The sequence below is a fragment of the Prionailurus bengalensis genome, chromosome C2, assembly GCF_016509475.1.
Source record: "Prionailurus bengalensis isolate Pbe53 chromosome C2, Fcat_Pben_1.1_paternal_pri, whole genome shotgun sequence".
Classification (NCBI taxonomy): domain Eukaryota; kingdom Metazoa; phylum Chordata; class Mammalia; order Carnivora; family Felidae; genus Prionailurus; species Prionailurus bengalensis.
This window is the reverse complement of record NC_057350.1, coordinates 70,678,909-70,703,417: the sequence shown is the minus strand read 5'-3', so window position 1 is coordinate 70,703,417 and position 24,509 is coordinate 70,678,909. Positions and strand designations below refer to the sequence as shown.

At 47.7% G+C, this 24,509-nt stretch overlaps 1 protein-coding gene across 3 annotated transcripts in view; it reads left to right on the top strand.

Moving 5' to 3' along the window:
• The window catches only part of ITGB5 (integrin subunit beta 5), a 124,424-nt gene extending 109,223 nt beyond the window's left edge, over nt 1-15,201 (top strand). For 2 of the 3 annotated variants that reach the window (XM_043594391.1, XM_043594389.1), the window contains 5 exons: nt 3,893-4,115; nt 8,517-8,620; nt 12,132-12,251; nt 13,638-13,804; nt 14,467-15,201. In XM_043594391.1, coding sequence (XP_043450326.1) covers nt 3,893-4,115; nt 8,517-8,620; nt 12,132-12,251; nt 13,638-13,804; nt 14,467-14,562 — 710 coding nt within the window. In that variant the 3' untranslated portion in view covers nt 14,563-15,201. Of the gene's footprint in view, nt 1-3,892; nt 4,116-8,516; nt 8,621-12,131; nt 12,252-13,434; nt 13,541-13,637; nt 13,805-14,466 lie in introns of those variants that run through there. The other variant, XM_043594390.1, reaches the window with a different exon arrangement.
• Nucleotides 15,202-24,509: the final 9,308 nt, after the last annotated feature.

Genomic DNA, 24,509 nt, shown 5'->3' with positions numbered 1-24,509 from the left:
TCCATGCATACAGGTTGAGGCCCAACTACAGGATCTGAGACATTTGGATCAGGGTAAAGTGTAACCATACTGACCTAGTTTTTGAAAACCTGGATGGGTCATGCTTTCTAAAGGAGGCTTGAAAGCTTTAAACCAAGATGGCAAATGGTTGTATCTTCTGTGCCAGTCCGCCTAGTTGGTAGAACCTCCTTGGACTACTGTGTTGAGGGGGATCCTGAGACCAAGCCAAGGCTCCTGTGATCAGATGGCGTGATGTGCCATAGATGGGGAGGAGGACATGAGAGCACAGGCCACATCTTTGCCGTAGCTGCTTCAAGCTGTCTTTGAGAGTGGAAGAACCGCCGGACAAACTGGGGCCAGCAAGGGAGCCAGGGAGCCAGTGAGGGCAAGCCTTTGAGAGGTCGCCGCCATTTCACCAGGCCCGGAGGCTGCCCTGCTTTGACTTGCTGGGACTTGACTTTGGAGCTGTCAAATTTCTGAGGCCAAAAGCCACATGGATAAGGATTTACTGATGTCCCACAGTCCCTCAGCACCCAGCTGCTTGCTCAGCCCACTTAAGTGGGCAGGGGCTGTCCGTGCTCTGTCTACTTTATCTTACACATTGTTTCTCGTCATGTCCTCACTGCTCAGGTGTCGTGGGAGGCTTTCTGGAATGGCTCATGTCTCTGGTGGGGAGTCCTGTCCCTCTCCTGCCCTTGACCCCTAACTTTCTCTGCCTGAGCCCTAGATCTGGGACACACTCAACTCCTTTGACCTCTGGCTGGGTTTGGGGGCTCTCGGGACTGTGTGGTGTCAGATGTATCCAACATGGCGAGGCTCGTTGCTGATCTGGCATCATGGTGGAGAACACAGAGCAGCAGGTGCCTTCGCCGGCATTCTCAGCAAGCAGGTTCTGTCACTTCGACGCCCAGTCACCATGGGGAGCAAGTTCTTCCTTCAGCACACACACACTTCACCTGAAACCCAAGACTTCAACCAAATGATATCCTGCCTCTTCTCCAGAATGTTGGCACGTTGGAATACGGTGTCAGGTTGTTATTGGCTAATGTTATGTTGCTGCCACACACAATTAGAGCAGGGAGAAAAACAGCACCCGCTGTCTCCAGCGAAGCAGTCCCTCTGACCCAGGTACCGTCGTGCTGCTTGTAAATACGGCACTGACCATGTTTTATGGGAAGTGTGGCGTACAGGCTGCTGGGGAGTGCCAGAGCTATGTTAGAAACCTTCCCCAGAAGTGCACTCATATCTGCAGCTCACTTGGAAATGCGTTTTGGAAGCTGCACTGACCGGTGGAGGGGGTGGGGTGGATGTGCGATAGAGCAGCAGGTAACACGCTAACGGTGGAGTGTGGGTGGCAAGCATATGGATGTTCACTGTACAATCCTTTCAACTTGGCTGCAGGTTTGGAAACTTTCATAATAAAATGGTGGGGGAGGGATGGAAATTACCCTCGACAGTGACCCATTTTTAATTTGAAACAGGCTCTTGACCAGTGTGGCCCCTGAGGCTGGAGAGTGAAGGGGTTGTGCAGATTGGATCCATTTCATTCGGGAAGGCTTCCTGTGGGGGGTGGCTTCCTGCCTGCCAAGCCTTGAAACCTGCACTGTTCACAGACCGGGCTAGAGGAGGGGTCTGCAGCCGCCCTCCCGTGGGAGCCGTGCACTCTGCTACCAGTGCCCTCCAGCCCCTTGCCCCCACCTTGTGTAACCCTTGAGTAGGTGTGCTGCCCTCTCCTGTGCCTCACCTTCACATGCCAGCTCCTAGGCAGTTAGACTGCACCCAGCCTCCTGCTGGCTTTCCTCACCTTTCCCAGAGGGTTGCCATATGCCTCGGCACTGCCCGGGCAATGGGAGGGGGCTCTCGCCCGGCACAGTATCTGCTGAGGCTCTGAGCCGTGGTGTAAAAGCAGAGAGGCTGTCTGGCCCCGGGAAGGTTGGGAGACTTGGTCGCTCCAGATGGCCTCCCTCCTGCCTGCAGATTCTAGGCACCGCGGAGCCGACAGAGCACGAGAGGGGGGGTGGGCAGGAAGTAAGTGGCCGGTGAAGAAGCTCTCTGGAGTTAGGTCCTGAACTAAATTGTGGGTCACATTCATTGGCAGTCTCACAGAAGGTGCTGGGATCCAGATACTGGGATAACTGGCTCAGGTGTGGGAATAAAATGCAAGGCCTCCACCTGTCTGATGCCCATCCCCCACTGCTGCGGTCTCCTGCTGGTATGTAACTGGCTGCACAATGATACAGATTCTTGGTTCTTTTTTGTAAATTTACTTTTAATGTTTGTTTATTTTTGAGAAAGAGAGAGAGAGAGAGAGACAGAGTGTGAGCAGGGGAGGGGCAGAGAGGGAGAGAGAGAGAGAGATACAGAATCTGAAGCAGGCTCCAGGCTCTGAGCTATCAGCACAGAGCCCAACACGGGGCTCAAACCCGCGAACTAGGAGATCATGATCTGAGCCAAAGTAGGACGCTTAACCTACTGAGCCACCCAGGCGCCCCAATTCTTGGTTCTTTTAGTCTTAGCCTTAGCAAAATGTCATCAGGAAGGAAAGCATGCTGTCATAATAGTTAGTGTAAGGGAAAGTTTGTAAAGTTAAGTGCCGTAGCGCTGCTTTCTGCCTCTGTTAGTGCAGAGGATTGAGAATCCATTGTCAGGCTCTTGGCACTCTTGGAAGATGGCGCTCTCCATGCTTTTTTTTTCCCTGAGCGAAACACTCGCTCACGCTGACACTTGTCCTCTGAGCCCAGTGAGCCTCTACCCTTGATGCCTGCAAGGGGCATGCCCAGCCCCTCGCCCTCCTACAAAGAGCAGGGCAACCTTCCACTGGTTGTCCACCTGGTTAGGGCCTATTCTGCTGTCTTTCCTCCAGAGAGGCAGTGGGTGCTGGGGTTCAGACTCCCTGGTGTGAGTCCTGACTCCATCACAGGCAGGTTATCTTCAACAAGCAGCTTCATCTCTGTGTCTCATCTGCAGCAGCTGTGATGTGAGGGAGGGAACAGTCCCTGCCACATGGCCCCGTTGTAGAAACTGCTCAAGTTTATGCTGCAAAGCCTGATGTGTATATAGTGAGTGCTGTTCAATTAGCCACTGCTGACCTTGGCGCCTGTGCCTGAATCATCCCACTCGGGGCTATGGCTCTGAGGCCGGAGCCAGAATTCAGCATCACTGCACGCCGTGGCTGTAATAAATTACCACAAAGTTAGTGGCCTTTAACAACATGGATTTATTCTCTTGAATTCTGGAGGTCTGGGCTAAAGTCACCGGGCTGACTGGGCCATACTCCCTCCGAGGCTCTCGGGAGGATCCATGTCCTTGCCATCTCCAGCTTCTAGAGCTGCATTCCTCACATTCTTTGGCTCTGTGGCCTCTTCCTCCATCTTCAAAGGCAGGAGCTAGCATCTTGCTTCTGTTGTCCCATCACCACTGTGGTCCAGTCTCCCTCTGTCTTCGTCCTCTAGGGACCCTTGTGATGGCATTGGGGCCCACCTGGAGAACCCAGGAGAACCTCCCATTTCAAAATCCTTCACCTAGTCATATCTGCAGGAGGTTAACATTTACTCTGGGGATTTGGAAGCAGACATATTTGGTGGCCATTCTTCACATGACAACTGAGACAGGAAGAAACTCTCTGGGGTCATGGTCCTGTGGCGTTACTTGGTCAAATTCTGGACCAACTTAGAGCACCACCCCAGACCTAGCTGGGCCACACAAGCTGCCCGGCCCCCTGCTATGCAAGCATGTGGGCTCTAGGCCCTCCTTGTCTGCCCAAACAGAGTTGGAGGGCACAGTCAGTATCTTGTTGTATTGGCTCCCCATTGTCTTGGTGCAAGGCAGACGCTGGGTGGTTGGTTATGTGTTCATGCAGGCAGGCGCTGATGTGCTGTGTGTGTCCCTTTAGGCCACGGCGAGTGTCACTGTGGAGAATGCAAGTGCCACGCAGGTTACATTGGGGACAACTGTAACTGCTCAACAGACATCAGCACGTGCTTGGCCAAGGATGGCCAGATCTGCAGCGACCGTGGGCACTGTGTCTGTGGGCAGTGCCAGTGCACAGAGCCAGGAGCTTTTGGGGAGACGTGTGAGAAATGCCCGACTTGCCCAGATGCCTGCAGCACCAAGAGGTAATGGCACCCTCACTCCCGCTTCTCACCCCAGACCAGGCCTGTCTTTCAGCCCGTCAGCCCTTGGAGCCGGCCCACCTCTTAGTCCCCATCTCCCGCATTTTCCACTGCCCAGCCTTTTCTGGGGAGCAAAACTCATACGAACATTAACTAGACTTTAACTGTATATTAAAATAGTGTCTTTGAAACACTGGTTCCTTGGGGATTTTGTAAGAAAATAAAAACAGAACAACAAAAAAAAAGACTGTTATTCTATTCCCCAACTTAGAAGTTACCAGATCACTGAATTAAATTCAACTGGTTTGGGTACCAAAATAGTGGCTTCTCAGAGCCTTTTGAGTGCTATTGAGTATTTCACAGGGGGATGTAGTATGCTTCTGTTTTTCAAACAAGTTGGATCCCCTCCCTGACATTAACATTTCCCAAATAATGTGTCACAGGACACCGTATGGCAAATGTTGCTTGGAACAAAACATAATCAGAACGTGGATCGGATAGGAGGGCATTCGACCTAGATAAGGCATGCCAGAAACAAACCACAATGGCTTTTGAATTTTCTGCTCCATTTATACAGATAATAGAACGCTGGCCCTGCACTGCAGCTGAATGCAGAGATTGTCTGGACAGTGGGCACCGCGCCTCCACTGACTCAGCCACGGGGTCACGTTCTCCATGCTGACCTCCCCGCAGCTCTGCCCTTCCCCCTCTGCCAGAGTGTGAATGGGCGGGAATTAAAGGGATCCAGGAGCTATGCCATCAGGAAGGCATGAGTGACCGTTTCTCTTGAATTTTGCTAAAGGAACAGCTGTGTCATCATCATCCACGCTAGGGGGCCCGGCGTGAGGGAAACAGGCACAGATAATCAGAAACAAATAATAGTACAGACGTCGTTTCTCTTGGGCTGGGGAACGCAACTGTGCAATTTTCTTTTGGCAGATTTCCCCTCCACATGTCTGGCTTGGGCTGATAAAGAAAGGAGTTCATGCTCTCCGAGCCTGCCTTGGCTGCTGGTCGGTCCTTGCTCAGAAATGTTCTGGGTGGCACAACCCCTACTAGGCTGTTTGCCTCAAATAATCCAGGCGTGGGTAATTGAAAGCTGGCTGTAGATCGAGAGACAAGATAGACAGGACCAGATTTTATTTTGTGTAATTGGAGAAGAGCCGGGGAAAGGGAGGGAGAAGAAAAGCAGACCCACTTTAGACCTGCTAAGAGTGGAGAAATAACAGAAATCCAAATAGCAACGTCCCAGGGGAGGAGGGTAGGATCCTGGATCTGGAGCCCAAGTAGCTGGGGCCGTGTGAGCATGGAATCACGGCCATCACCCACGTTTTATGACGGAGCGGGGCACGCTCCCCCAGCTCCTCTCGCAGAACTGTTTCGGGCTGTCCTTGGGACACACGAGGTTAGTGGAGGGAGGGGGGCAAGCTAGGACAACACACATGGAATCAATAAAAGTAGATCAAGCCCGTTTCTTCCATTCCCCTCGAGCAGCAAGGCAATGCAGTTTTGGCGTAGGTCAGTTAAAAGGCCTGACAACCTTAGCTTTAGGTCAAAAGGGCACAACAACCGTAGCTTTAAATGTTTAAAGCATTCATTTCCGAGAAGAAACAGTATCTGATAATTTGTTATCCATTAAGCAATACTAAAGACACAAGGAGAGCAAAGAGATGCCATAAGGAAGCCTCACTATTCCTTTTTCATCTTTGGGCCACACTGATGCTCTCTGTTTCTTTCAAAGCCTAGTTGCAACTTCTTTTTTTTTTTTAAACAAATTCCCTTTGAAAGTGACTTATGTGATGTTTTTCTACTTGTTGGTTTGCCAAGAACCACCAGGTTTTGAATGCCTTGTCTTGCCCACCCTCCCCACTTGGGGTTTCAGAACAGCCAGTCTCCACTTTCTAGAACTAACCAAACATACCCTTCACCTTGGGTGAGTTCACACTCAGGCTCAGCTGATTTCAATTAACAGGCTCTCTGAGTAAAGTCTCTCTCAGCAACTTGTTTGTTTAAAAGGCCAGACTTATTTTAACACATGACTACAATATATCACAAGTTTCAACCCAGTATGTGGAGCACACAAGTTAGACTGATAAATCCACATGGATAATTAGGGAACGTTTCCTGGAAGTGGCCCTGTGGTTTAATGTGGTTTAATAACAACGGTTGCAGTTGGAAGGCTGGCGAATCCTCGCTGAGAGGAGGGTCAGCTTGGGGGTCACTTGCTGTGTGCTAATCCCAGAGGCCGGAGAAAGGGCCAGAGCTAAACCGCCCCTTCCTGGCCTGCAGCCAAGTCTCAGTTGTCTGCCTCTGGGACTCTGGCCTCAGGGGAAATGCAAACATTACCAACTTGTTTGTAACTCCAGAATGTTTCTATGGAGTGTTCCAGGAGAGTGGGATGTTATGGCCAATTCTGGGGTAGCTGCATTCCTTTTTTTTTTTTCCTTGTTTATTTTGAGAGAGAGCGAGAGAGCGCAAGCCGGGGAGGGGCAGAGAGAGAGAGAGAGAGAGAGAGAGAGAGAGAGTCCCAAGTAGGCTCCAAGCTGTCAGTGCATGAGCCTGATGTGGGGCTGGATCTCATGAATCATGAGATCATGACCTGAGCCAAAATCAAAAGTCCAACGATCAACTAACTGAGCCACCTAGGCACCCCTGAATTCCTAAGAAAGTCCTGCCTGCTTTCCTCCCCAACGTTCAGAAAGGGAAGTGAGGACTTGGGAGGGGCTTACCGAGAGGCAGGGCACTGGGTGCTGGAGCAGCGGCCACAGCGTCTCATGGCCCTGCTGTCTCCCCTGGCCTCAAAGGGGGGCGCCTGAAGTGCTCTCCAGCTCCCTTCCAGTTCTGCTGCTCCCCTGAAGTTTCTCCCCTGGAAATCTAGTAACTGGCCTCAATCTCAAGGAATTAAAAAAACAGATGATGGTAATTCAGGCCGTGCATCGTGGTTGTACATCCCTCTACATTTTTGCCAGAGAGCTTTCCAGACACATAACCTCACTGGTCCCCATGGGCCTATGGGTGAGCAGAGTGGCCATCCCCCGGGTCACTGTGGCTCTGTGGTATCAGCACCTGTGTTCCACAGATTCGGCCCTAACCCAGTCTCAAGGAAGCCCCTGCTTCTGGGGCAGCCACCCCCATCGCCACCGGGCACCATCACCCCACTAAGTCCCTGAGAATTCACTGTCAGCTGGTTGTCCTGCCCAGCCCGCTCCTCCCTGGGGTTCTGTTTGTGCTCCCCCATCCCACAGTCCCCCAGAGGGGTCGGGCCCCTCTCCCACCACTGCAGGCGTCACAGACCTTTTGTGAAAGCTTTGCTTCTCTGGCCCCACAGCCTCGGGATTCTGTTCTCACTGATGTAAAGTGAAGGTAGATGGGGACTGTCTGGAACTGGGTTTGACTATGGGAAGTAGAGTACTGATCCTTAATTGAGCATTTTACATAAGCATTTTTACACAATATCTGACTTAAACTGTGCACCTGAGGTGGGAGGAGAAGGGGCTCAAAACGAGACTTTTTGGCTCCTAACCCAATTTCTCCAGAAGGCCCCTGTTGAAATGTGGGTTTCCTGGAAGGAGACTGCCACCCTGTAGCCTCTACCAGAGTCTAGTGTAGACCAACTCATAGAGGGTAGAACCCTCCAGGCAGGCTCCATCTGGGAGGGAGAAGGGCTCCAGGACAATGGTTCACAACCCTCACTGTATGAATCTGAATCCAGAAGCCCAGGCTCTGCCCCAGAGATGTGGATCCCATTGGTGTGGTCAGGCCCTGGAGATGGTATTTTCTAGAAAGCCTCCTGTAGAGTCTAATATGTGGGAGGGTTAAGGGCCCTGCCCTGGCAGTGATCCCCTAGTAGGAATCCTGGGAAATGGGGCAATTTGGCAGCATTAAGCACTGGTCGGGGGGTGTGAGGACCCCTCTATGAGGCCAGGAACCCCATTTTTTTAATCACTCCAAAGTTTCCTGCTTGGAGCAGACTCTTCAAAGGCATGTGATACAGCTGAGTGAAGATGGGTTTGGCTCCTGGTATCAGAAATTGAACGGTTTCTGGGGCACCAGTCAGTTAAGTGGATGACTCTTGATCTCAGCTCAGGTCTTGATCTCAGAATCATGAGTTCAAGACCCAGCGTGGAACCTACTTTTAAAAAAAAATGGGAAAGTCTCTAACCTGCAACTTGATGTGTAGACCAGGCATGCCTCTAAACTCACATGTTTCTCCAAGTACCCTTGGGTAACCAGAGGCCAGCAGAAACACTGACTGAGGCCAAAAATCTGAAGATAGGGTGAAGTAGAACCTTCAAGGGCCCAGGCCCAGCAGAAGAGTGGGCAGTGCACCCCTGGGAGCTCAGTTACCTGTGGGGAACCACCGCACAGCATCTAACACCCTCATTTATTGCCTCTTTTCCAAAGAGACTGTGTTGAGTGCTTGCTACTTCACGTGGGGGACCCGGCCGACAACCAGACCTGCCAAAACCTGTGCAAGGATGAGGTGATCACGTGGGTGGACACCATCGGTGAGTGTGTCCAAGTGACCCTGGGTGACTGTTCCCTTTTGTATTGTGGTAGACACCTTGAGGCTTCCTCCTCTGTGGAGACCATCGATTCTCAGGGCCACCTGGTAGGGAGCAGGGTGGTTCTAGTCTGGAGTTGAGAAGCATGACGTCAGTGTCCTGGATACTACTGTTGGGTCCCTGGGCTCTCTGGGGTGTAAGACTTCTTGTTCATAACTTTCTGCACCATCACTGGAGCCCCATCTTAGTCACATCTCCCAGGCTCTTGGAGAAGTTGCTATATTAGTTAGGACAAGTCATGTTAGCTGCTAAAACAAATCCCAGACCTCAGTGACTTAACTAAATATAAGTCACTCACTGCGAGTCCATTGAAGACCTTTTTGGTTGATAAGGCCTTGGTTGATAAGGTCATTCAGGAAACCAGGCTCCCTCTACCTGAAGGTTCTATTCTCCTCAAGGTCCCTGGAATCCTCTCCACTCAGTCAGCAAATGGGGGAAGACAGTGAGGGATCATGTGAGATGCTGTTATCGGCCAGGCCTGGAAATGGTGCTCACGACTTCAACTCAGTTGTTTGGACACATTTAGATGTAAGGGTTGCTGGGAAATGTAGTCAAGTCGTGTGCCCAGGGGGCAAGGAAACCCTGTTTGATGAATGGCTGCCTAGTCTTTACCACATTGGCCTCAGCCTGGTGTGGCTCTCATGATGCTGCAAGGCATCAGAAGGGGCAGGGGTCTCCTGTGGCCTAGATTGCACAGTGATCCCAGCACTGGGATTGAGTGCTGTCCCAACTGTCCCCCCCGGCAACAGACACCTGTTCCTGCAGCTGTCGCTCACTCCTTGTTCTGTTATCTTTCGTGGCAGATCACATTTTAGGGTTCTTCTCATTCTGACCACTCCAGTTTGACTCCATCCATCCAACCCTTTGCTTTATCTCTGAACAAATGGCTATAAGCCCATTCTGAGTGGGAGCCCACAGGGTGGCTCAGACAGAAGTGCACAGACCTTTGTGTTTCACCCTTTCTGGGCTGCCTCCATCCCTTTACTAGTACAGCCATTTCTGTCCAGGCTGAGGAGTTTCTAAATGCAAATCACATATCTTAGCCCCGTATGCATGTGACCGGCTTTGGAAGTGGTCTGGAGCACTATAATTACACCGAATCAAAGTGCCCCTATGTCAGAACCCTCATACAGTGTGGTGGTAGTGCAGATTTGTGCATCTACTTTGGAAAATGGTCTGGCAGTTCCCCGCAAATTACCGGAGTTACCGCACAATTCAGTAACATCACTCCTGGGTATATACACAAGAGAACTGAAAACACGTTAACACAAAAACTTGTGCACAATGTTCATAGCAGCGTTATTCATGAGAGTGAAAAATGAGAACCAACCCAAATGTACATGAACCGATGAATGGAAAAATAAAATGTGGTACATCCATACAGTGGAAAAAGGAATGGCGTCCTGATGCACACTGCAAGAGAGATGACTCTTGTAAGTACTATGCTATGTGTGAGAAGCCAGAAAGAAAAGGATATATATCGTAGGATTCCATTTATGTGAAATGTCCAAAATAGGCAAAAGCACAGAGACAGAAAATAGATTGGTGGTCGTCAGGGCTGGGGAGAGAAGGGAACTGGGGCTGAGCGCTAACAAAGATGGTGTCTGTTTGGGGTGACGGACATGTTCTGGAATTGGATGGAATAGTTACACAGCATTGTAAATATACTAAAGCCACTGAATTATACATTTAAAATGGTGAGGCGGGGTGGGAGGGGAACAAGACTGTGTACCATGAAAGGGATTCTGCCTCTGAGGCTCCCTTGCTGGCAGCCTTGCCCTCTACCTTGACCTCAGCTGCTGCAGGCTCCCAGCCCCTGCCTTCTCTCTTGGTCCTGACTCACCCCCTCTGTAGACGTCCCTGGTTCTGACCGACCGCTGTGGCCACATGAGGCTCCCGAGTATGTTGAGTCATGCATTCAGCCTGCACTTGTTCGTTGAGCATCTCCTGCGTGCCGGGGCTTGTGTTAGACCAGGGGAGCCGGTCGGGAGCCTACCGAGTCTTGTCTCGTGGCCATTTTCCTGCCACCATGTCTGCTTGGTGCTTCAGGACTGGCTCACAGCAAGTTCTGCCCGCAGACCTGGGGCAGTGCTCGCCACTCCCCCGCCCCAACCGCCTGGGCGCACACAGTCGGAAGGAGATGCTGCCTTCCTGTGGCCCCCTGACTGAGGCCCTTGCTCTGAGCTGTTATGCACAGCTGCCTCTCAGTGTAATCCTCAGTGAGAAGCTTTCTGTTCAGATTCACTGTTTATCCTCCTTCCTTCCCTCTCTCCACTTTCTTCATACACATACACTCACCCAGGCCAGGCTTATGGTTGGGGCCTAGGAGAAAAAGTCCAGGATTTCCCATCTGATAACCACACTAATTTGTCTGGTTCCAGGTTAAAACTCCTTTGAGCAGGGGTGCCTGGGTGGCTCAGTTGGCTGAGCCTCTGACTTTGGCTCAGGTCACGATCTCACAGTTCATGAGTTTGAACCCCACATTGGGCTCTCTGCTATCATGCAGAGCCCGCTTCGGATTCTCTGTCCCCCTCTCTCTCTGCCTCTCCTCTGCTCATGCTCGCTCTCAAAACAAAACAAAACAGAACAAAAACAACCAAAAAAACCCTCCTTTGAGCAACAGGGTCACAAAGGCAAGAGCTAAAAAGCATTTCACGCCACAACATCAATCCACAGCTGTTTTTCAGGACCGATTGTCCATTGCGGAACAATGTCCCCTTTGCTTTCCTCTTCCCTGCTCCTTTTTCCTCCTAGAGATCAGTCTAACCCTTCCCCAGAGAAGCCTTGGAGTGCAGGTGACATCTGGACAGGGGGTTATGAGTCCATTATGTTGGGTTAATGGCATGTGGGGACAGGTGGGCACTGCTCCCTAGAAGAGTGGAGCGGGTGGTCTGGGCTCGGCCCTGGCCTCGGGCGCTGGCCCGTGGCATCTGTGGGTGAGGCACCACGGCAGGTGCCCAACTCTTGTCCAGACGTCCTCGTCATCCTTGGGTCCTTTTGGTTTTACACCCTACCAAAGAGCTGCTGATGCTTGGCCACTACAGCTGGCTCTCAGCCAAGTGGACTCAACTGTGAACTCTCAGGCCCCAAAGGGCATCAGAATGGCTCCTTCTTTTCTGTGTCCCTTTAATGTCCAGGGCACTTCCACTTACCAACCTCACCTCCAAGCATAACGCCTTCTTCTGTTTCACATTGCTCCCAGCAAACACTCTGGGGGGCTCTTGCATTCCCCAGGGATTCCTCACCATTCAGGGGATTCGTGTTCCCAGAGCAATTCAGATTCCATGCTGGGCCCACATTCTTCACGTGAGAAACCCGAACTCATTTGTGAAGGCCCAGCCTCCGCTTCATGCCTCCCTGCACCCCTTTCCTAACTGAGGTGCTTGACTCCCCACCCTGTCCATCAGCACACTGGGTTGCTCCGAGAGGACACTTGTACCTGGTTTTCTTCCAGTGAAAGATGACCAAGAGGCTGCGCTTTGTTTCTACAAAACCGCCAAGGACTGTGTCATGATGTTCGCCTACACAGAGCTCCCCAGCGGGAGGGCCAACCTGACAGTCCTCAGGGAGCCAGGTGGGTGAGGGCCGGCTCTGCTCCCCTGGGAGCTCGGCTTCTGATACCTTTCCCTGCTCTAGGCTTGTCGCCCTTCCGTCCTCACTGGCTTTCCAAACTCCAGAGAGACAAGGGTCACAATTCCTTATAAAGACCGGTATCTAAGGCCACCCCTACCCAGTTCCTGGAGTTTGGAAGAAAGATGATGTACACCTGGGGACCCACTGCCGGGCAGAGCTCTGGAGGTCATGGCGTGGAGGCACGGGAGTTATAGTGTCTCATCTTGGAGGAGATGGAGCACAGGGGTAGAAGTGGCCATAGCACACATTTCACCTGCACAGCTGACGCTGATGGCCCTGAGCAGCTACAGGCTCTGCATGGGGTGTGCGGCGGGCGGGGGGGGGGGGGGGGGGGGGGGGGGCGTGGACGGTCAAGGCTGGGCAGGCCATCTGGGTACACACACACACACAGCCCTGGAGGGGTACCTGCACTTGCCACCGTGAAGTCCAAGAAGGGCAGACGGGGCTCTGGGTTAAACTGCCACGCTCAGCTCCTGGGCCACTGAGGAGGCCAAGCCTTAGTGCAGACATTGATAATTCTGCCTCATGCTTTGGACCCTGGGACTAATGGCCTTTTGCTTTGGAGTAATTAGGGTTTCTAGTATGACCCCTTTTATGCTTCCCTGGAGGGGGACAGGGGCGAGGAGAAAAGGTTTTGCTCCCTTCAATTTACAGCCTTGCAAACTGTTTTTCCAAATTGAGCCAGACCACATAATACGCCTTCTCTGGGCCAGCGGCAGAGGAAGTGCTGTGGTACCAGCCCAAGATGCATGCCTGTAAGAATGAGGCTTTGTTTCCAAGCGCTGTCTTTGTGGTTCTTTGAAAATAAGCACATTCGCTCCAAAGGGTCACACTCTGGGGTTACAAACGTTGGCTGGCCTCCAGCCCAGCCCTTGTGGATACGGCTTCATGAAACCTCCTGCCTGCCCAGTCTGCCTCTGAAACCATTTACATGGAGGCTGAGACACATCCAGTCTGGAGAGCGGAGAATGGGCCAGGCTGGCACACGTACACTCATGTAAGGGGAGGTGCTGCTGAGCACACAGTGCACCATGGCGTCTGGGAGAAAGGGGTGCGGCCACCAAGGGTCTCTTCTACATGTGGCCTTGGAACAGTCACCATCCCTCTTTGACTCTTCCCCTTTGTGTGCATTGAAGAAAACTTCCAGCACCCCCAGGTCTCCCAAAAACAGCATGGGGATCTAAGAGAGAAGAGAGGGAAGGTGTTTGGTAGAAGGTGGAAGGAAGAGAGGTGCACCTGTCGTTCCAGATAGGCCTGACATTGTGGGGGAGGGGGTAGGGATGCTATCCTAGTGGCTTTGCTCATGGTTTCTCCTGGTCCCCTCCAGAGTGTGGAACTGCCCCCAACGCCACGACCATCCTCCTGGCCGTGGTTGGCAGTATCCTCCTGATTGGGATTGCGCTCCTGGCCATCTGGAAGCTGCTCGTCACCATCCATGACCGGAGAGAGTTTGCCAAGTTCCAGAGTGAGAGGTCCAGGGCCCGCTATGAAATGGTAAGCCAGTGGGGAGCCAGAAGTAAGAAAAAAAGCCAAGCTTAGAGATCTGGTTGAGGTCAGACAAGCTTTAAGGCCCACTAACATCTTTGGCATTGAAATCAAAGAGAGGTGGTGTGCACCCCATTCTAGAAGGTGAGAATGCATGGTCCAGAAGCACAGGGGGCTCTGTGTAGAGCCTCACACCAGACCTAGCTCAGGACTCTTCTAGGGAAGAGGCACTTGGTGCAGCCTCAGAGAAAGAGTCTGGACAGTCCTAGAGCGACTGCAGACTCAGTAAATGAACTCAAGTTGTTAGAGTCTATGATAGCATCCATTTGTGTGAGTCTTGTCTCCCCAAGCAAATTGCATGCTCCTGAAGGACTGAGCAGCACAGGGAGCAGCACCCCTGAATCCCCACTTAGTTTCTGTTAAAGTTGGAAGGAACCTCACAGACCATCTGGCCAAGCCCGTCTGAGAGAGAAAGAGGGAATCTTAGAGACAGGGAGGGTCCTTCCCAGGGCATGACAGGTGGAGGCAGGGATGGTCCTGCAGGACGGGGTTGCCACTGCCGGCATGCTCCGCCTTCCGGGGTGACTGACTGAGGAAGGGCCTCTGACCCCAAGAGTGTGTGTTCAAATGAATGGACGCACACGTGTCCTCTTACCTTCTGTGTTCTGCAGGCTTCCAACCCTCTGTACAGAAAGCCCATCTCCACACACACTGTGGATTTCACCTTTAACAAGTTCAACAAACCCTACAATGGCACAGTGGACTGACAGCTCCTCCGAGGAGGGCCAGAGGGGGCTGACGATAAGTCGGAGACTGATACGCCCTGGACAGCTGCTCGACTGGATCACAGCTCCCTAGAGGGACAAGCAAAGACACCTTCCTGTGAGCCTGGGCCAGGAGCCCATTGCCTGCACGGAAAGGCAGCCAGAGTTCCACCTGGCTTCTGGGCCACAGCCACACCAGGCCGCCACCCCTCCAAGCCCAGGAAAGGCCTGGGACTTTGACACTCTCAGCTTTCCACACCACATCCGGCTTGCTGACTTGGGTGAGCTGCTGGGGGTCTAGGTTGTCTCTCCCTTCCAGGAAGGCTGAGCCTCCAGCCTGGCCAGAGGAGAAGGATCTTGGGAGTATCAGAGTGTGCAAAACCAACACGCGCTCTGGCTTTTGTCGTGTTGATCATTTTTATACAAAATAAAAAGATCATGCATTTATGGTATAGCTCTGATTACTGCGAATTATCTGCCTGATGTCTGTCCTTGCACAGGGGTGTTGGTGATGGGATTATTGAGATGCCTGCCGAAGGCACACAGTTGCAGATGTCAGTTTTCCAATTCTGTCTGTGTTTGTTTAGTACTTTTGTAATGAAAGGGGAAAAGATTGGGATTGAAAGTAAAGATTAAACAAGACTTTGTGTTTGCCTGACACAAACACAAAGTTTGTGTGATGTGTGATGTGTCACGCGCGTATTCCTATCCTGACGTGGTTTTAAGTGGTGCCCTGGTGGGGGGTTGAAAAGGCTGTGTACTTCCTCGGGGGACCCAACAAGAGCCAATTCCCTATTCCAGACCAGGGCTCTTCAAACAGGGCCTCATGGGATGCCCGAGAGAGACCTAAGCCTATGCCTTTGGACCCTCCCAATTTTGGTTAAAAGGAAGACTTCCAAGCTAGAAAGTGTGAAAACCACACTGGCCTGCCTCCCCTGTTTCAAGGTGCTGAGGCTGGAAATGGATTGTGCACGTAAAGAAAGGTCAAGATGTGATTTCCACAAATAGTCACTCTCTACACCTTATTAAGAACAGGAAGCATCTGGGTGGCTCAGTAGGTTGGGCGTCCGACTTCGGCTCAGGTCATGATCTCGCGGTGCGTGGGTTCAAGCCCTGCGTCGGGATCTGTGCTGACAGCTCGGAGCCTGGAGCCTGCTTGGATATTGTGTCTCCTTCTCTCTCTGCCCCTCTCCTGCTCACGCTCTCTCTCAAAAATGAATAAATGTTAAAAGAAAAAAAAAGAACAGTGCCTTCCCCGCTCAATTCCTATGTCCCAACCAGGCCTAAAGCACAAAACCCATTTCAGCTTTTTTTTTTCCCTGTAGACCCCTGAAGTTCCCTTAGGTTCCCATATCTGAGATAGAAGGGACCTGACAAATTATCTGATCCTATCCCCTATTTATGTAAGAGGAAGCTGTGAGAGAGGGGCAGTTGCTTGCCCAGACACGTGTCAGGAGGTCAGCTGATGACAGCCAGAGTGTTGGCCTCCTAATACCTGCTCTTTCTTGTAGGATGTCTTTCACTGACCAGTTTTTTTGCTCTTGGCATCACTTCAGGGCTATTAGGCTTTCATTCCAAATTCATCTGTTTTCAGCCTTGGACCAAATTCCCCTTCCTTCATTTTAAAAAAATGTTTATTATTTGTTTTTGAGAGAGAGAGTGCACACGCGTGCGAGCTAGGGAGGGGCAGAGAGAGAGAGGGGGACAGAGGATCGGAAGGGGGGTCTGCTCTGACAGCGGCCAGCCAGATGTGGCGCTCGAACTCATCAACTGTGAGATCATGACCTGAGCTGAAGTTGGACACTCAATCGACTGAGTCACCAGGGCGCCCTGTACCGTTCTTTCATTTTGGCAAACACTAAGGCAAGTGTCTGTCAGTAAATAGGGCCTATCACCTGGGGAAAATATGGACGGATTCTGAGTTTCCTTTGTTCTGTGTAGTTAGGATGAAACAGAGGCCTCGTGACTTGGTGAAGCTGCCTTAAAACCTTTTTGTAGTAAGTCCAAGTGTAAATAAATACATAAAATAGATACATAAAATGGTGACTTTGAGATTCTAAATTGAGAAAAATATGATTTTGGAAGAAATCGGGTTTCTCTTCTGTTCAGTTGTGGTTTCCTGGCGACAATCATCAACTTGTTGAAAGTCTTATTTTCTATCAGGCAGTTCTGTAAGGGCACTCAGTTCCTGAGCCACACACTCTAAAGGATTACTTGCTCCTGGCGTCCACCTGACAGAGAAGTTAGGTCTATTTCATCTGTGACACCCACCGCTGGTGTGGGAGCCAGCTGCTCACAGCGCCCTGCTGCCCCCTGCTGGAAGCTCCTGGGACTAGCTAATTTGGACACCTGACTACTGACATTCTGACCCACTCCGTGATTCTTTTTTTTGGTAATGTTTATTTATTTTTGAGAGAGAGCATGAGCAGCGGAGGGGCAGAGAGAGAGCAAGACACAGAATCAGAAGCAGGCTCCAGGTTCTGAGCTTGCAGCACAGAGCCTGATGTGGGGCTTGAACCCACAAACTGTGAGAACATGACCTGAGCCGAAGTTGGAGGCTGTACTGACTGGGCCACCCAGGTGCCCCCCCAATTTGTGATTCTTATTCCTTTCCTTAGGCGGTGTGTCCATGCTGGTACCCTGCCCCGCCCCCACACATAGGCGTCACCACCAGCACTCCTCGATTAATAGAAATAATGGAGCAGGAGCTGGGGGTGGGCAGATGGTCGCTGCCCTTTTGCCATTGCTGTGAAAGCACACAGATGGGAGTTCTCATGATTGCAGAGGGGCCTGCAAAGAGCACCTGGCAGTCTCTGGAAAAGCTTCTCCTGGTATCTGGTTGGAAAGATGGTCAGGGATGCACTTGTTGGAAAGGAGGGATGGGGGCTATTTGCCTTTGTAATTAATCTATACTGACTTAATATAGGTTTTCAAATGGTGCTTATCTTTATTGACTGATTTTAAACAACTTTTTATAATCGCAAAAGTAATGCATGGAAAAGATGGAAAAATATAAAGATATCATAGAGAATCTTTTATAATTATACCAAGCAGGGGTAACTACTCCAGCTTTTTGTGTATGACTTCAGTCTTTTTCTGTGTGTGTGTGTGTGTGTGTGTGTGTGTGTGTAAAATTTTCACCAAATTAGGATTCAACTATTGCCCTCTTTAATGTTTGTTTATTTATTTTGGGGAGAGAGAGAGGATCTGAAGAAGTTCTGTGCTGACAGCAGAGAGCCTGATGCTGGTCTCAAACCCATGAACTATAAGATCATGCCCTGAGCTGCAGCTGGACACTTAACCGACTGAGCCACCCAGGTGCCCCAACTATTGCCCTCTTTAAAAGAACCAGGGATCCTCATTCCACTTGTTTGACTAGTTCTTAAAGTAACTAACAGCCACCTCTTTGGGGGAAGAGAGATGGTTTTTTTTTTTAATTTGTTTAATTAGGACCAAAGCTTGAGGTTCATTATCATTAAACTGTTGGGCTGGGTTACAGGTAACAACAAACAGATGGGGAAATGGGAAGGGGAAAGGGGTGTTTTATCTCTGCTCCAGTATCACCTTTTAACTGGCTGGCTCCTCCCTCTCTTGAGAGGGCTTCCAGTGTGTTGGCTCCTGCCTGCTTCGGAGAAGGGCCATCCTGGGGCACTAGGCCGCTGGTGGGTGCTTTGTGACTGGCTGAGAGGGGCAGTGGTGAAGAGGAGGAAGCTGGCAGTGCTCAGATGAAACTCAGGAGGAGGTACGTGTTGGACCTGTGTCTGAGGCACCAAGGAATGCGGGGTGGTGCGTGTTGGGCCAGCACTGAAAATGCAGACCGGGAGCAAGGGCTGAGCAGTTTCTCTGCTTAGGCTTGTCTCATAGCTGCACTCCAACAGCTATGGCTTTTAGCATGGCTGGGAATGAGACCTTCTGGTCCCTCTCATTCGGGGCAGTGGGCTGAGGCCTTCGGTTTCTCCCACCTGGCTTCTGTCCTCCCCCCGCTCAGGGCTCCCGACGTCTTAGGACCTGGCTCCATTCAGGCCTTAGCCCCTCCAGGGAGGATGGGAAGTGGAGGGGGAGGAGAGATGGGGAGAGATGGTGGTGTTGGCAGGGAGAGCCGTGTCTGTAGAGCCCCCCCTTCTCAGCTCCCAAGGCCCCTCCTGGTGAGGTCGCGTTTGTGGGAGGAACTCTTGGATGGTCACCGCCCATCAGCCTGTCTGACAGCAGCCTCTGAGATGGTTGGGTGATGTGTCCCAGTGAGAAGGTCTTCATATCCAATTTATTTCTCTTAAGAGTTCCATGCCAGGAAGTTCTGATGCTTCATTTTGTCATATGATGGGACCTGGTCTGTCTGGATATCTTGATTGTCGGGAAGCTGGAAACTAAATGCAACAAAATATAACCTGCCTCTGGTTCTTATTGAGATCCTTGACCTCTTCCCTGAACTGTCTTCTCTGCTGCCCCCTCCTCACACCTTTCCTCCCTCCACACACACTTTTGGATCCTTCTGACCATGTCCTTCTGTGTCATTTCTTCATCTGAAGAGCCTCACACCTTGGTGCATAAAGGCAAGATCTAACCTGTAAGTAACCATAAGCCCTAACTTTCTAGGATAGGAGGATACTTTACTTTTTTGTTCTGGTGACTACTACTGACCCCTTGTCAGAATAATGCATATAAAATATATAAATAGGTAACATATAAAAAAGTCTGGACCTACTTCTCAGGGCAACTGGTTAACATTTAACATCTTCGTTTGACTCCAGAAACACCCTGGAAGGCTCACCAATTAAAACTTGGTTGGTCTTAACCTGCTTCAAATAGCAAACCCCTGAGACTAACAGCAGCCTCTCCTCATTTGACACTCACGATAGGCCCACATGGTGTTCAGGGAAGGCATTTCCTCATTTTACAAAAGAGGAAATTGAGGTCAGTCACCTCTGGGGCGAGTGTTAGACCCCAGCTCAGGGACCCCTTCTCTGGTTTGATGATTTTCCATCCATACTGCACCTTCTGGAAAATGTGTGACTGGCTTCTTATCCTAGAGCTCACATATAAGTGAAATCATATGGTATTTGTCTTTTTTTACTTATTTCACTTAGCACGATACCCTCTAGATCCATCCATGTCACAAATGGCAAGATCTCATTCTTTTTAATGGCTGAGTAATATCCCACTGTATATATATATGTGTGTGTGTGTGTGTGTGTGTGTGTGTGTGTGCGCACACACACACACACCATATCTTCTTTATCCATTCATCTATCAATGGATTCTTGGGCTGCTTCCATAACATGGCTATTGTAAATGCTGCAGCAAACATAGAGATGCATATATATTTTTAAATTAATGTTGTCATTTTCTTTAGATAGATTTCCAGAAGTGGAATTACTGGATTATATGATATTTCCTTTTTTTCTTTTTTCTTTTTTTTTTTTCTTTTTTTTTTTTTTTTTGAGGAATCACCATTCAGTTTTCCATAGTGGCTGCACTAGTTTGCATTCCCACCAACAGTGCACAAGGTTTCACTTTTCTCCCCATTCTCACCAACACTTGTTATTTCTCATCTTTTTGATACTAGCCACTCTTACAGGTATGAGGTGACACCTCATTGTGGTTTTTATTTGCATTTCCCTGATGTTTAGTGATGCTGAGCATCTTTTCATGTGTCTGTTAGCCATCTCTGTGTCTTCTTTGGAAATGTCTATTCAGGGCTTCTGCCCATTTTTTAATCAAGTGTTTTTTTCTTGGTATTTAGTCATATGAGTTCTTAATATATTTTGTATATTAACCCCTTATCAGATATATCATTTGCAAATACTTTCTCTTATTCAGTAGGTTGCCTTTTCATTTTGTTGGTGGTTTCCTTTGCCATGCAAAATCTTTTTATTTTATTTATCTTATTTATTTGGTGTATATTGGGTATTATAGTCCCAATAGTTCATATTTGCGTTTCTTTCCCTTGCCAGAGGAGACATCCATAAATAGGTTGCTAAAGGCAGTGTCCAAGAGATTACTGCCTATGTTTTCTTTTAGAAGTTGTATGGTTTCAGGTGTCACGTTTGGGTTTTTAACCCTTTTTGAGTTCATTTTTGGGTACAGTGGAAGAATGTGGTCCAGTTTCATTCGTTTGCATGGAGCTGTTTTCCCAACACCACCTATTGAAAAGACTCTTTTCCCCATCATATACTCTTGCCTCCTTTGTTGTAGATTGATAATATAGGTGTGGGTTTATTTCTGGGCTCTCTATCCTCACATATCCATTGATCTATGTGTCTGCATTTGTGGCAGAACCCTACCATTTTGATTACTACAGTGCTGTAGTATGTCTTGAAATCTGAGATTGTGATACCTCCAACTTTGTCCTTTTTCAAGATTGCTTTGGCTATTCAGGGTCTTTGGTTTCACACAAATTTTAGGATTTCAATAAAATTTGGTATTTTGATAGAGATTGATTTGGGTGGTCATGAACATTATAATGATATTGTCCCAAACCATGAGCATATAATAGCTTTTCATTGGTTTGTGTCAAAATCTTTAATTTCTTTCATCAGTGTCTTACAGTTTTCAGAATACAGACCTTTCACTTCCTTAAATTTATTCCTAGGTATTTAATTTGTTTTGGTGTAATTGTAAATTTTCCTTAATTTCTCTTTCTGCTACTTCATTATTAGTGTATACAAATGCAACAGATTTCTGTGCCTTAATTTTGTATCCTTCAACCTTACTGAATTCATTTATCAATTCTAATAGTTTTTTTGGTGCAGTCTTTAGGGTTTTCTACATATAAGTATTGTGTCATCTGCAAAGAGTGAGGTTTACTTCTTCCTTACCATCTTGGATGCCTTTTATTTCTTGTCTGATTGTTGTGGCTAGGACTTCCAGTACTATGTCGAATAAAAGTGGTGAGAGTGGACATCCTTGTCTTGTTCCTGACCTTAGAGGAAAAGCTTTCCATTTTTCAACATTGAGTGTGATGTTAACTGTATGTTTTTCATATAGAGCCTTTGTTATGTTTAAGTATGTTCCCACTAAACCTACTTTGTTGAAAATTTTATCATGAATGGATGTATTTTGTCAAATGTTTTTTCTGTATCTACTAAGATGATCATATGTTTTTTATCTTTCCTCTTGTTAATGTGATATATCATGTTGGTAGATTTGTGAATATTGAACAACTCTTGCATCCTTGGACTAAATCCCACTTGATCGTGGTGAATGGTATATTTTAAGAATTGTTGAATTCATTTTGCTAATATTTTGTTGAGAATTTTGCATCTATTTTCATTTAAGATATTGGCCTGTAGGTGTTTTTGTTTTTGTTTTGGATTAGGGCACTGTCTTTGTCTGGTTTGGGTATCTGGGTAATGCTGACCTCACAGAATGAATTTGGAATTTTTTCTTCCTCTTCTATTTTTTGAAATACTTTGAGAAGAGTAAATATTAACTCTTTAAATGTTTGGTAGAATTCACCTGTGAAGCCACATCTCGTCCTGGGCTTTTGTTTGTTGGAAAAGTTTTGATTACTGATTGAATTCATTACTCCCAGTAAGTCTATTTAAATGTTTTATTTTTTATTGATTCAGTTTTAGAACATTGTATGTTTCTAGGAATTTATCCATTTCTTCTAGGCGGTCCAATTTGTGGCATATAATTTTTTGTAGTGGTTTCTTATAATCCTTTGTATTTCTGTGTTGTCACATGGTTATTATTTCTCTTCCTTCATTTCTGATTTTGAGTCCTCTCTTGTTTTTCCTTGATGAGTCTGGGTAAAGGTTTATCAATTTTGTTCATCTTTTCAAAGAACCAGCTCTTGGTTTCATTGGGGTTTGGTGTGTGTGTGTGTGTGTGTGTGTGTGTGTGTGTGTGTGTGTGTTTTGTCTCTATTTCACATATTTCTGCTCTAATCTTTATTATGTTCTTGATTTTACTATCTTTGGGCTTTGTTCTTATTTTTCTAGATCCTTTAGGTATAAGGTTAGGTTGTTTGAGATTTCTCTTGTTTCTTGAGGTAGGCCTATAACACTTTAAACTTCCCCCTTAGAACTTCTTTTGCTGTGTCCCAAAGATTTTGGACTACTGTGTTTTGTTTCCATGTATTTTTAAATTTCCCTTTTGATTTCTTCCATGACACATTCATTGTTTAGTAGCATGTTGTTTAGCCTCCTTGTGTATTTTTCCAGATTTTTTTCTTGTAATGGATTTCTAGTTTCATACTGTTGTGGTCAGAGAAGATGCTTGATATGACCTAAACCTTCTTAAATTTGTTGAGACTTGCTTTGGGCTTAACATGTGATCTATTATCCTAGAGAATGTTCCATGTGCACTTGAATGTGTAGTCTGTTCTTGGATGGAATGTTTTGTATATGTGTTAGGTCCATCTGGTCTAATGTATTGTTCAAAGCCATTGCTGCCTTGTTGATTTTCTAGCTGGATGATCTATCCATTGATGTAAGTAAGGTGTTAAACTCCCCTACTATTATTGTACTGGTGTCAGTTTCTCCCTTTATGTCCACTAATGTTTGCTTCAGGTATTAGGTGCTCCTAAGTTGTATGCATAGATATTTACAATTATTATATCCTCCTCTTGTTGGGTTAATCCCTTTATCATTATGTAGTGTCCTTCTTTGTCTCTTGTTACAGTCCGTTTTAGATGAGATCAGGCACATTCAAGGTGGTATGGCTGTAGACTGTTACAGTCTGTTTTAAAATCTATTTTGTCTGATAGAAGTATCGCTACTCTGTGCCACCCCCCACCTTCCATTTGCATATGTTTTTTCCATCCCTTCACTTTCAGTCTGCATGTGTCTTTAGGTCTGCAATAAGTCTCTTGTAGGCAGCAAATAGATTATTATTATTTTTTTATCCATTCAGTCATCCTTTGTCTTGATTGGAACATTTAGTTTACTTACATTTAAAGTAATTATTGGTAGGTTTATACTAACTGCTGTTTTGTTAATTTGTCTTCTGATTGTTTTTGTAACTTCTCTGTTTCTTTCTTTATTTCTTGCTCTCTTCCCTGTGGTTTGATGGTTTGTGTTGATGTTTTGCTTGCATTCCCTTCTTTTTACTTTTGTGTGTCTATTACAGATTTTTGATTTGTGGTTACCGTTGGGTTCATCTACAACATCTTATAGTAGTCTTTATTCAGCTGATGGTCATTTAAGTTCTAACACATTCTAAAATCACCAAATTTCTACTCCCCCCACCTCCATGTTCTATGTATGTCATCTTTAACATTTTATCTTGTGCATCTCTTGACTAATTTTTGTGGGTATAATTGATTTTTATCACTTTGATGTTTTAACCTCCATACTGGGTTTATAAGTGATTAATCTACCTTTACTATAGGTTTGCTTTTACCTGTGAATTTCTTTCATAATTTTCCTCTATTTACAGCCTCTTCCTTCCACTTAAAGTATCTCCTTTAATGTTTCTTTTAAGGCTAGTTTAGCAGTGATGAGCTCTTTTAGCTTTTGTTTGTTTGGGAAACTCTTTATCTTTCCTTCTAATATGAATGATAAACTTGCTGGGTAGAGTATTGGTTATTGAGTTTTTGTTTTTTTTCTTTTCAGTATTTTGAATATATCATGCCACTCCCTTCTGGCCTGCAAAATTTCTGCTTTAAAGTCAGCTGATACCCTTATGGGGTTTCTCTTGTATGTAACTCTTTTCTCTTGCTGCTCTTGAAAATCTCTTTATCCCTATTTTTTTGCCATATAAATTATTATGTGTGTTGGAATGGACCTCCTTGGGTTAATTTTGCTGGGAGCTCTCTGTGATTCCTTGATCTGGATGTTTGTTCTCGTCCCCAGATTAGAGAAGTTATCAGCTATTATTTCTTAAAATAAATTTTCTGTGTCCTTATCTCTCTCTTCTCCTGGGATCCCTATAATTCAAATGTTATTATACTTGATGGTGTTGCTGAGTTCCCTTACCCTATTCTAATTTTTTTTTGTTATGTTTAG